Source organism: Phyllostomus discolor, chromosome 2 (assembly GCF_004126475.2).
Source record: "Phyllostomus discolor isolate MPI-MPIP mPhyDis1 chromosome 2, mPhyDis1.pri.v3, whole genome shotgun sequence".
NCBI classification, from domain to species: domain Eukaryota; kingdom Metazoa; phylum Chordata; class Mammalia; order Chiroptera; family Phyllostomidae; genus Phyllostomus; species Phyllostomus discolor.
The window spans coordinates 186102402-186116535 of record NC_040904.2 but is presented as its reverse complement, the minus strand read 5'-3'; the positions used below and the strand labels follow the sequence as shown (position 1 = coordinate 186116535).

Sequence of the window (14134 nt, the reverse complement as noted above, 5' to 3'; positions counted from 1 at the left end):
GAGGCTGACAGGGGTCACATTGCCCAATGTGGCACTAGTGAGTTGAGGAGCTAGAATTAAATCCAGAAATTCACTTAGGTACATAGGGGAAGCTATTAACATATTAAATATGTAAATAAAACTATCCTAAAATAGGTTTATTGTAGTAAAATGCAGTAGTTAACTATCTCATCAGACTTGAGTGTTTCTACTTCACAGTGTAATTCATTTTTTCCTGGATAATCAGACCTTCAGAGATTATAGGGAGTGGTTAAAAAGTAGAGTGGATTTATTAAGTGTCATTCAGTGAACTTAGTAGAAACTTGATTTATTTGCACATCGGACTGTTTCTTATTATGCACCAAAGAAGGTCACTAAAAGCGCCAAACCATTTCCATTGTTTTCGTCCTGGGACTCCCACTCTTAGTTTCACTGAACTATGAAAAATCTTGAGGACAAGTGTTTCCAGAAATGAACCTTTCTCCTTTGCCAAGATCAAAAGCTACCTTTTCTGAGAACAAAGAGTATGTACTTGCTAAATAAGTTGTCAGAGTGAGTTCTTCAGAGATCTGTATTTTTTTCTCCTTTGAATCTTCTGTTTTTTCAATGGTTTAACCTCTTGCGAACTTATGTACTCCATTTTTAGCTTGGAAAATTTTTAATACTGCTGTTAACTGAATCCTCTCTGAAGATGCACCACCTCCTTTTAGTTTATTTTTAGCAAGGGACATGTTGAGATTTAATTTACCTAGTGTGGGCTGTAGGGTGTTAATATTTCCACTACTGACTGCCAGCAATATGTTCACCCAGTACTGATTCTTCCATGGGAGATGGCGGCCCTGACAGCATGTCAGAGACCAAGGGCTAAGGTCTGTGCTTCTTGGCAGATGGTTGCTATTTTCTTGAACCCTGATGCACAGGCACAACTATTCAAGTGCTAATAACAAGCAGAAATTACCCAAGGAATTAAAAGGCAGTTCAAGGAAAGTATTCATTTAAAAATAGCAACTCTGAATTGGCATCAGAGGATTACATCAAAAGCTTAAATAAAAATTTGACAAGGTACCAGAACTTGCCATCCCACATGATGTAAAAGTATTGTTTTGCAGGAAGAAGAGCAATACTTAACAGGCAGTGCCTAGCTTCCAAAATCAGTTTCTTGTGAAAATGTTTCACAAAAATGTTTGCCCAAACCACTGTATTCTTTATTGGGGGAAGATTAATCTATACAAAGCCTTCCTTTAGTAGCATTGTAAATAGTCAGAGTAGCTTATAGAGAAGGAAAACAGTTACAACTTCCATATTTGACTAAATAATTACATGATTTATGATCATGTATCTCTTCCATTAATTTATTGAGCAAAAATGTGTGTACATGGAAATAGGTATGCAATGAATCAAAGAGACAGAAGGGTAAGTCATAGTAATTATCTCTAAGAAATATAAAATTTAAAGGGAAGATTTAAGGTAGAGATCACTGTACTATATATTATGTACAGAAATCAAAGTAGTAAGTGTTATATGTGCCCAAAGAAAAAGCGAATTCTTTCAGAGAAAGTAAGGAAAGCTTTACAAAGGAATTTAATTCTGACTTGAAATAGTCACAGGAATTTTTGTGTAGACAAGAGAGAAAATGATATTCCAGCAAAGAAAAGATTAAGATGAATGCAATTAAGGAGATTCAGAGAATAGTGGGTAATTTATTATCATATTAAAAGAGATTTGTACATTTAGTAAAGGCAAGATTGCTAAAGTTGGAGGAGGTCAGAAAAAGATTTTGAAGTTTGGGGTTGTATGCTTGTTTAAGTAAAAGAGCTTGAAGCATGATTACAAACTGAGAAGAAGCATGTGTGAAGGAAAGACCAAAGAGCAGAGAAATAGGTGAAATGGTAAGATGAGATTGTGCCAACAACCAGTAGCCTGGAACAAAAGTGCAAACGGGAATTTTATCCAAGGAAAGAAAGAAACTTTGTCCCCTCAGGTGGGAGGGAAGACAAGATATAAATACAATTGTGGATAAATATGGCTATGGAAGAGAAAAATGTGGCAGTTTCCACAGTCTCCATGAAGGAAGTGTCAGGGTGATATAGTAAGAATGAAGAATGTGAAACTGAATATACTTAAAGATATGCATCTTTCCTGTGTGTACTTTTGGAGAATTTATGGAATTGCTTCCAAACTTTACAGTTGACAACATAAGCTTTGAAATAAAACATATCTGGCTCTAATACACTACTTGAATGACCTTGGGCAAGTTTCCTTATAAAATGAGGTGTTAGCGTTATATACCTTACAGGATAAATACTTGTGAAACCATTCAATACATGTTACCAATCATCGTCATTATACCATCATCTTCATCATAGCCATATATTTAAGAGAGTTTAAACTTTTCAGATTTTTTCAATGCCAAATTGTAAATACAATACATTTTGGGAATGATTTCATTTCTATTAAGCTTAAATAATTTAATTCCACTTGTCAAAATTTATATGGTGAGTTAGCATTTTAATAATAAATCACAATTCAGTAATGACATATAGCTTACAAAGTACTTTCACAATATATGATTTAACCCACAAGCAACCCCCTTAATATTATTACCAACATCCAGAATTTCCCCCATTTTACTGATCCCTATTTCACAAATGAAGACATTAAAGCCCACTTTGACCATTCCCCCACTGAACAGATATTTATTGATAGCCTGCTCATGTTGGACACTTCATTAGGCTCTAAAGCTAGCATATTAAGCCAAAAGAAGTATAATCCTGCCTTTAGGGAGGTTTCCAACTTGCAGTCTACTAGAGCCAGGGAGAAATAGCCCATTACCAAATGATAAGTGTAAAACAACACGTGTGAAAAACACATGTGGAAAACAGCTCTGAGTGAAAGGTACATGGTTCTCTAATAATATGTATAACAAAGGAACCAAAGTTTGTCTTCAAAGTGGGCAAAGTCTTCTCAGGAAGATGAGAGGAAGTGAATTGGTGAAAAGGAAAAATAAGAGGAGTTTTCTGGGAAGAGAGAATCTATGTAAAGGTCCAGGGACAGAACCTGCACTTAAGAAACTGGAAGAGAGCCTGAGTGCCTGAAGCCCAGGAAAAGAGTGGATGACATAAGATGTTTGACATGCTAAGATGGAACCAGAACATGTTAAAGACTTCTAAACAGGACTGCGTTAAGCAACTTGTTCTTTACTTCATTGGCAATGAGAAAGCAAAGATGATTCTAAATGGGAGAACACATTTACCTATTTCAAAAATCACTCTGGTTTCTGAGTGAAGCATGGAATTGGTAAGGGAAGCAAAAGTAAGAGAGAAAACCCACTAGGAAGCTATGGAAGCATCCAGGTGTCAGAGAATGGCAGTCAGCCTGAGATGGTGGCAGTGGTAACATAATTAAGTAAACAGAATCAGAGAAGTTATGAATAAAAAAAATGTCAGGTTTGAATTGGGAGGGGCAGTGAAAAAGTTGGGTGTCAAAAATTGCTTCTAGGTCTCTGTTATATGTAAGCAAATGCATAAGAGAAACACTCACCAAGATGGAGCACACTGGATTACTGACAGACTACAGAACACTGTAGTTCAGGTCGAGATATGTTGGCTTTGAGGTGTGCTGGACATGGCCAAATTTGCAGGTCTGTGGATGTTCAAGGAAGAAATATGAGCTAGAAATCTCAAGTTGGAAATCATCCACAGCAGGATGAGAATTAAGTCAAGGATGTAGATATATTTGCTTGGAAAGAGAGAGCATAAGAAAAGCCTTCACATTTAGACTCTAAATCTCTTATTCTTTTTCAGTATATTATGCTGCTTTTTCATGCAATGTTTAATGCATCCAAAAACAAAATCTCGGTATAGTGCTTTCAAAATACCACTTGTTTTATATATTACCTTCTTAAGCTTGTTTATAAGTAAAATCAAACTACAATCATATAAGTTGAGCAAAATCAATACTACAGCTAATTAATATCATGACTATATAGCCAATTCTCAATGTCTACGTGCAAGGTCATAGGCTATCAGAAAATATCACTGTGCAATTTCTATGTCTTCTTGGGTCTGGAATTCATTCTTACTCCTTTTGGTTCATGACTGGGTCAATGCCCCAGTCCAATTTCACAAATTATACTTATCACTGTTATGTGTCCCTATAGAACCATTTAGAGTGCAGTAAAATAAATAATACACCTCCGCTAGACCGATGGATTTTAGATGAAAATATCGAGTCAAAAGATAAAAAGGCCTTGGTGAAAGCACCATGGAAAGCCTATTGGCCTACTGGATATTCGGGCGTTAGTTTCAGTGCCACCAGCGACTGGCCTTGGACAAACAGCTTCTACTCTCCGTGTTTCAGTTTCTTCTCCATGTAATCAAAACATTGAACTAGGGCTTGAAACTTCCTTGAGTTCTAATATTCTGTAATCATGTGAAAATTCATTGAAGAAGCATGAATTATTCAGTAGGTAGAGGTTTACAATCATCCTAAAGAATCCTTATTCATTACATTTTCTAGAAAAAACTTTTCCTTGTGTCACATCAGATCATTTTTAGTACTAGAAAAATAGAAAAGATATTCATATTGACATTTTTCTTTCAAGCTTATGTAGAGTGTCTCATCAGACACAAAGCTTGTGGGAGAAACGGTTCTGCACTTCTGATAGTTTTAAAATTCTAACCTGACATGGGGGCTTTTAACTGTGAAGAGCTTCGTGGCATTCGGTGTGAATTCTCACTGTGTATTCTGAAGTCTGACATTTCTGTTCCACTATACTTAATCTCAGATTGCTTTGCTTTTCAGTTTACTCAGAGTTGCTTTTTTAAAAGGTCAACACTTGTTACCTTGCATTTGGCTTTCACCCATCACTTCAAAAGTCCTTTGAGTAAAATATTGACCCTATATCATTTTTCAAACTAGAAAAAAAAAGGAAACAAGAGAAAATAAGAAAGGGTTCAAAAATTACAAAATAACAAATCAAATGGAAGACGTTGAGAGATGTATTTTTCTGTTGAAATTTCACTTCATGACTCCACTGGCCTTGTTGAAGCCTGTCTGAGTCTTCTGTGATTTTCTTATAGCCCTGTGAGATGAGAGGAATTGTAAATATTTAAAGGAAGAGAAGGGGTAGGATGATTCCCAAATCACAGTTCTTGTCAGATGACTTCAAAGCCAGTTTGTTGCTTGGGAAAGACATAAGTGGACATGCCACTATCTTAGTATCAGGCCACAGGAGCTGATTCCTTGATTGGTGTCTCACGACACAAGCCAAAACTGTGTTGCATGCTGCGGGTCTCCGGGTGAGGTCTGTAGTCTCCAACATGCTTACAGTGGCATCACAAAATCAAAATTATTTCCATAATAATTTTTAAGTGTCATCTGCGTTTGTCACACTCATTCACTCTTGAATATAGAGTGGAGTTTTCCAGAGGCTATGCTGTAGCAGATTTAGTGCAAAGAGTAGAACCCAGCTGTCTCCTTCTAAGCCAGGCATTGAAGAGATTTGCAAAAATGTAAAACAACATTGCTCTTCTCACTGAGTATTTTCTTTGTTGCTGGAAATACAGCTGTTTTTCATAGAATCATATTGTTTAGGTTAACATGTAATGGGTTTATGTATGTGATTTTAAGTGAATTAATAAATATTTCTTAAATGTCCTGGTTTCATTTCTAATATGATAATTATTAGCAGATAAAACTCACATAAACAAAACCTCTTCAGATCTTCCATAATTTTTAAGGGGACAAAGGGTCCTGGGACCAGAAATAGGAGAACCTCTCTTATAAAGCAGATCTTAACATTTAGTCAGTTTTCACCAGCAACTTGAGCCAATGAGTTACCTAAAAATGTAATAGTCTTCCTTTTCTGCTCATGTAAGATTACCATTTCAACTTAGTCCTCCTCTTGGCCCTAAACTTTGTGTTTACTCAACATTGTTGGTGAAATATAGAGCTGATATTTCACTGTAGTCCCTGTGAAAAATGTTCATCTTGAAGTTGCTTTAATTTTACTTAATGTTTTCACTGTTTGAGTTTTTAGCCATGTGACTTATATTTCATTAACTTTAACAATCCTCATCTTCATGGAGTACTTTTTCTTTGCGTTTGAATATCCTAAGTGGACAATGGACTAAGTGCAATTCATTGTATAGTTATATTTAACAATCATTGCACAGAGTTGTATTTATCCTAGCTGTGGTATAATGTCCTTTTGGAGATTCCAAAAACTCAATTGTCAGCTCAATTCACGGGCCCCTGAACCCTGAATATGTAGAATTGCTGCTCACAAAACTCCTATAAAACTGAATAGCAGGCCAGTCCAATGTTTTGCTTTTGACCATAATTCAGACATGCTTGGGGAATTAAATGAGGTAACATAAAGTTGCCTAAATGAACTTTTAAAAATGATTAATAGCCTTAAAGAAGTGATTCTTTCACTTGGACTCTTATTAAACCTATTAAAACTTGTTCCATTATAAATAAAGCTTTGTTTCACCTTATGTAACGTCCTCGCCAACAAGTAAGAGAATTTTACTACCTCGTATCTCTTTGACACACTGACTAGATAGATTTCCATTTATTACACTGTAAATACTCTATTTTCTGATTGATTATAAGGAAATTTCTTACAATTGTAAATAAATGAAGACCTAGTTGATATCAGCCTGATGAATCTTCTAACAATACTTTTGTTTCTTGCCCAGACTCAATGTATAATAGCCATACCTATACCTAGAGCAATTATGCTAACAAGGTGATTAGAATCACTAAGGAATGGCTCCCCGGTTTATTGAGAGAAATTATATGTATTTTTCAAGCAAATCAGGTCATTGGAAAGTACATACACCTGGCTTGTGGGAAATTCAAAATAGGTTGCAGTGCTTCTGTTACGTATGACATTTCAGCTTGTAAATATCACACCACGGTCAGGGACGAATGTGGGCAGCCCTCACACTGTTGAGAATCAAATTACTGAGCATAAAATGCCAACAGCTATAGCCCCAAAAGAATGTTCAAATAATTCCAGACAACAGGACAGGGACAGAATGCCAGGATTTGTGGACCATATTTGTCTATTGATCTATGGCTAAATTAAGGGCCCTGAAATGGTTTTAAGCATAAATTCTGCAGAGGCAGAGGTCCTTATTAGACTATTAACTTATTAGACTATTAGACTTATTAACTATTATATTAAAGAAATATTCTAAGTCAACTTGAAAATGATTCTTTTTAATTGTTTTATTATTTATGCAATTAGAGTGTTCCTGCTTTTTCTTCCTTTTCCCACCTCCACCCAGCCCCACCCTGCCCCTCCCTAAATCAATCCCCATGTCATTGTTCATCTTCATGGGTCACGCATAAATGTCCTTTGGTTAATCCCTACACCACCTTTCATCCAGTCCCCCTACTCTCCTCTGCAAATATGATTCTTATTCTTTCACACAATGATGTACACTCTCAAAATATGATTTGGAGGTTTCTTCTACTGGTAGTGAATTTACCATTATTAATATATTTCCTTAATCAGTTGAATGGCCTTAGTTTTAAAAATATTTTTAGTAACCAATAAATTTGAATATAAAAAGTATGAAAACCCTTTAAAACTGAGCTTACAAAAGAAAGCTATAGTCATTCAGGAAACTTCCATTCAGGTATTTGGTATTAATATTGTGGTCTTTCACATCTTATTTTAAAGCATATAGATAAATATACACACATTTTAATGGTATTATACTGTATAAATTTTTCATAACATTTTATATCATTAAAGATTTATTTTGTATTTCAGTGACTGCATATATTCTATCATATGGTCATAACATATTTAACTTTTTATTTTTTGACATTTCTGTCATTGCCAGATTGCTTACATATGTATATCCTCACACACATGTCTGATTATTAGTGTAAATTTCCAAGAGTAAAACTGCTAGCAAAGGAATAAGTGCATTTAAAGATTTTTTAAAAAACTCGTGTTGCTATATATTGCCAACAAGGTATGAAAAAGCCCATTTCTGAGGAAATTCACCAACACTGCCAGCATCTCCTTTAGCGTGGCCAACTCATCCTAAAATAGGCAAATGCAAGTTCCACTTGGATATGCTCTAATGTTGTTCGGCCTTCGCCACATCTCAAGATGTCATGTGGCTAGTTTCTTAGCAACTTCTCTCCCAATTTCTTTCTGAACTGCAAGCAACAATAGTGAACAAAAAGAAGAATCTCTTGGAGAGGAGGGTATATGGGGATTAACTGGTAATGGAAAAAAATACAATAAAGATTAAATTTTAAAAAGAAGAGGCATCTCTTTCCATTAAGGTGCAAAAAACATTCTTTCCAAATATACATGTACACTACAAATATATAATTTTTGTTTTGGATTATAATATGCAGATGAGTTTTTTGTTTTCTTGTTCCTGAAGGAGTCTGAAAAAAATACATTTTTTTCCATTGCCTTTAGATGTATTTTTCTGTTACCATTTGACTGAGAGAAAAGGAACCTGGAATTTATATGAAAGGTGTGTGTGAAATTAAACTTACTGCTACCCATGCAAATTATCTCAGAGCATGGCAAAAAATAAAAGGGGCCCCATAGTGTAATTTTCTTCATTATCATAATGATCAGTGTAATTTTATCAATTACCCAACATGTATGAAGCATGGCACTAAATCCAAAGAGTAAAAAAGAAAAAGATGGAACAATCTATCCCCAGTTAATTTATTCACTAACTGAGGAATGATGACACCTGTATAAAAATATCAACCCTGACACTCACCAGCATACCCTGATTGGCCATGGAATCACTTAGGCAATGCTCTTGGAGATCAGAGCAGTGATTAACAAAGACCAGAATCATTAACTTAAGAGTATGTTGTCCCATTCCGAAGAACTAGAACTCAGGAGAGAAAGGAGGGTGTTCCAAGCGAAAGTTACAGTGCCCACAAAAATGAGAAGGCACATGGCACTTTCCAAGTGAGGATGACATGTCGGTGAGCCAGGGCACTTGATGCAGCATTAGAGTGGTAGAAAAATCTTCAGTGAGAGAGAAAATAATTTAATGTTTTATGAGAAATGAACTCATAAACAATTTAGGAAATTTTATAAGCTATTAGTATGAAAAGCATTGATACCAGTATGACATGATTGTGGCCTAGAGTATATAGCTGCAGGAAAAAAAAAACTAAAAACAGGAGTGATGCTAGAGCCATTAGAGTAGAAAAGTCAATGGAATTTGGCATCTAATTAGATATGAAGACAAAAGGCTTTTAGGAATTCCACTAACTTTTATTCAGCTGTGCATGCACTAAGAATTCCTAAATGAATGAGCCTTCTTCAACCATGCACAGAAAATAGAATCCTGTAGAAAAGGTTATGATAAACTCTGCAGAGCTGCGAAATGGCTACAATGCCTTCACAGGTAAACTGATGCTTGAGCTTTGACTTCAATGATGAGTAGAATTTTGCCAAATGGGAAAGAGTATTTAATGACAAGAGCAAAAGGGGGGAAAATACCTCTTAAATTTTTAGACCTACATGATTAGCTACAGATAATAACACAGACTACAAATGAAAAGCCCACCAGTGAGTTGTGGTAGATGGAAAGATAATTAATTTGGTTTGTATATTCTTCACACAAATATGCAGAGCATGCACACCAAACTGGAGGCATTGGGGACATATGGACAAGCCAGTGAACAAAACAGGCAAAACAATTTTTGCTTTCGTGGAGTTTACATTTTAGTATTTGGAAATAAATACATACTTAGAGACATAGTGTTCACCAAAGAGTTCTGTCGTTGTTTCTTTTTTATTTTTCTTTCTTTGTTGTTCTTCATATCAATGAGATAAGGTAGGCACAGTCATCCCAGAAAGCTGGGATGACTAGGATCTGACTTAAGCCATCCCTTAGGCAACAGAATGTACCCAGTAACTATTCCCTGGGAAAGACTTCAGACTGTCCTCAACTGACCTTGATGTCTGCAGGCTTCAGACAAATGGTTTAGTAATTGAGAGCAATAAATTAGAGTTGATCGCATTTAGTTAGGAGAAAATAAAGTCTTTGTGTGTTAAAAACAAGCGACCTTCTAGCTTTGCATTTTTATTACACCCTTTCTGCGCTCCATCTGTTTTTTTGATGCTATGCTGAGATCTTCTGACCTTCACTAAGTGCTTCACGCGATGTGTCTGGACTACAGTTCTCAATAGGTCTCACTAGAATGCTCAAAGAGAGAAAATTATTGGAACTGTATTTGCAAGTCAGAAATAAGGGCTTTGAAAGACTAACCTTGGAAGTTAAATTCTTGTTGCAATTAAAACGCTCAGTTTAAATGAAGAAAAAATATGTACCCTGTTTAAACATTACATTTCCAACTGCTGTCTGGGAGAGTTGAGAGATATTGAGTAATACCATTTTTTTCCTTTACACTGTAGCTGCATAGTATTCATTTCACCCTCCAGTAACCTGATATGCTGAAAAGAGACTGGCTATTGCAGACTTTAAAGCTTTCTGACCTCCACAACATTAGGAGCCAGTCTTCAGAGCTCTCACCTGATTGGTTGAAAACCATCATTCAGTTAGTTTCCCTACAAAATGATTTTAGGGTTTTGCTGATTTGTTTATTCATTTCTTCATTTTTCAATGAGTCACTATAAATAGTTCTTCATGTTTTAAATTAGGCCTACTTTTCTGAAAACTTCTTTATTTACAAGTGCATCAATTGTTTCAACCAGAGCTCTAGTTCTATTTAGTCATGTCAAAGTAGTATATCAATACCATGTCAAAGCAACGTGGTGCCAAAAGTTATCTCTAGGCACTTCCAGGAGCTTGGAGATAATTGAATCTAATTCTTCTGATGGAACAAGGTAATGGCAGCCTAAGGAGCCCATTTGAGGATAAATTGTCTTCGGAATAGGGTTTCAAATGCTAAATACCTCCATAAATTTAGTTCACTAGCACACATTTATTAAGTGTCTTATGAGTGCTAGATCTTACAACAGGAGTGCACAGTCCCAAAATGAATAAGGCACAGCTTCCCTCAAGAACTCATAGTCTAGCAAGATTTGCCTTATTAAATTATTTTTTTTATTATAAAATACTTTAGAGCTCTCATTTTCATTGAGATCTGGCCAAACTCATTCAAATATATTTCATTTTTAATCATGTCAACCATCAGGTCTCCAGCTGGTCATAATTTATTTAATAAATGCATGGCTAAATTATAAGCAAAGATTTTCATACTGTTTTAGAAAAGATTTTAGGTATCTTATCATACACAATTTATAGCCAAGGAAGCTGGCAGGAATCTGACTAAACCCAAGTTTTCAAAATCTAGTCAAAAAGACTTTCTACTGAAATTCACATGAGATTATAGAATACAGAAAAATAATAACTATTTGTTACTAATGATCATCTTAATTGATTGTGGGATTATTATTGTATACACTGAGGATGGAATTCATTCTCTGTTTTCCTAACATCTCTCATGGATTATTCCATATCATTAGCTGCTTAATGGATATATTTACTTTGTATTAGCTTTCCAGATCAAGAAATTCGGAAAGTGGCAGTTCAGCAATTAGACAGCCTCTTGAATGATGACCTGCTGGACTATCTCCCGCAGCTGGTTCAGGTAAGAACAGCAGAGCTGCCAAGGAATTCCTGGATTATCACTAATATTTCTCTTTAAAAGTTTTCGATGAATCAACAATAGACTACTTAAAGTGATATTGCAGCTTGGCTGGCCAAGAGGGTGAATTATAGCTCATATGTCAACACGGGTAATGCAGACATTCTCTGGCCAAAACTGGTACCGTTACAAAAAAAGCATATAAAAGACAAAAAGAAAATTTTTTAAAAAGCAACTTCACTTATTAATTAGAACTAGAACAAAATATAAATACTTGTGATGAAATGTTTATATCTATGTAAAACAGTTAAAAATTAACCTAATAAGGGTTATATAAAAATTAGCCTTTTGCTGTCTAGCACCTCATGATTTATGTTTCATGTCTTTCTCTGAAAGTCTTCTAAATTGATTATAAATTTTATAAAAGTAGCATTATAAGCTAGTTCCTAAATTCTGCCAGCAGAGCGTATATTGTAGTGACAGAATTAAACCCACAATGTTGGAACAATTTTTGGAAATAATATAAATTTACCTATGAGCTAAGATGGATTTAGTCTGAATGTTTTGGGATACAAATTACAAATGACCATGTAAATGACTGAATATCCAAACTACAAATGATATGTTTTTCTACTTAGTGCTGAATATGTCTATAATAGTGATCTTTATGGGTTTTTTTTTTTAAGTTTTTCTTTTAACTCCGGTGTTTTCTTATCTTAAAGGCCAGGTTGTAGTTACAAGCTATTTGAATGCCAAGCGCACCATGGAACAGACTGAAAATGACCAGAGGAGAGTCGGGAGGGGGATAATGGTGGAAAAAGGGGAAAGGCCTAGTCAAGGAACATGAATGAATGCCCCACGGACACAGACGGCAGTGTGGGGGTTGACTGTGGGAGTGGGGGGTGGGATGGGTGGAGGAGGGCAAAGAAGGAAAAACTGGGACAACCGTACTAGAACAACAACTACAAATGATTTTTAAAATACATAAATAAATGCCAGGTGCCTCAGTCTTTGAACATTTAAGGTGGGAAACTCTGCACCTGATGAGGAAAGCCTTTATTTCTAGACTGAAAAACCACATTTTGCAAACTGAATATGCAGCCCTCTGAAAACTACAGGGAGGGCTTGTTTTGAAACAGCTGTACCATATAGTTATTTATATCAGTACTTACAGTTGTGACTTCCCTAGCCTGGCCAGGGTACTGTAGTGAAAATAAAGATTAATTTGACTTGTACAAATACCAGTCATCTTATAACTCCCTAGTGTGGGCAACATCTTATAACTAACACAACTCAAAAAAGTAAGTTTTCACAAAATTGCAGATTAAACCCATTGAAAGCGCCAATCCGAATGAACACACTTGGCACCAGGAATATCACTGAGAGCCATGTACCTGCAAATTCAAATTCTTAAGACAGGGTGTACACAGAATCCAGCATAGCAAAAACACAGAAAAAAATTGGGTCATTTTGCAGCTATTCCCTAATTATTTAAAAGGAATATTATAAAATGTTTTGAGATGGAAAAAAGTATATGTGACTATAAAATAAATAAAAACTGGGAAGAAGAATTTTGAAAACATTTGTTGTAGAGTTGTTCTTAAACTTCTGTGCTCTAACATGACTTTAAAACTTCCCCAGACCAAAAAAAAAAAAAAAAATCCTACCCTGTTGATCATTTTCTGAAAGCACATTATTTCATGTGTTACCTTGTTAGAACTATGCAGGCTATATTAAAGCAATAAAAAAATCTATGACCATGATGAAAACAGAAGGCATTGTTCATAGCTAGGAGTCAAAACACAGACTCAGAGGTTACTACAAAGCACAGGTCCTAGCTATGTAGGTAGGTTCATTACCATGTCTGTATTTGAGGTGATGAGTCTGCACTTAAGTGATGAGGCAGGATTTAGGGAGAAATTCCACCCATAGACAGAGTCATGCAGGGGTTTTGGAAGCAAGGAAGGCAATTCAATATTAACAAGAAATTATTGGGTTCAAGAAAAAATAATAGGAAGACCTAAAGAGAAAGCTAAAAATGGAAGCAAGGAAATAAATTTAGAGATACCTCTTCTGTTCATATTCTGATACGATATGCTGCTAGGATATTAACACAAGCCAATCAGCCCAGTATTAGCAAGTAAGCGAGAGAAGGTCACACCTGCAGTCTAATCATACATTATGGTTGTTATACATTCAGACAGTGGTAAGCGTTTATGCAAATGTGCTGAAATCATCTTTAGCACCCTCACATCTTAGGAATTCATAAACTTTCTTATCCTTGAGGATGGTTAGCGTATTGAGGTGTTACTTCAGGTGTGTATGTGAATGAATGATGTGGCAACTTTTTCTGTTGTCTGTAGTGTGTGTGTGTGTGTGTGTGTGTGAGAGAGAGAGAGAGAGAGAGAGAAAGACTTAAATGGCTTATTGAGCAGCTAAAGATAGAAGCTTTGCCTCTCAAGCAGGAATGAGCAATTTTAAGTATATTTTATTGATTATGCTATTACAGTTTTCCCTTTTTTCCCTTTAT

At 35.5% G+C, this 14134-nt stretch overlaps 1 protein-coding gene across 1 annotated transcript in view; it reads left to right on the top strand.

Annotated features, from left to right (window-relative positions):
• PIK3C2G (phosphatidylinositol-4-phosphate 3-kinase catalytic subunit type 2 gamma) overlaps nucleotides 1–14134 on the top strand; it is a 263031-nt gene that overhangs the window by 102049 nt on the left and 146848 nt on the right. Inside the window, exon 18 of the mRNA XM_036019298.1 lies at nucleotides 11514–11607. Within this exon, the coding sequence (XP_035875191.1) occupies nucleotides 11514–11607 (94 nt within the window). The remainder of the gene's footprint in view (nucleotides 1–11513; nucleotides 11608–14134) is intronic.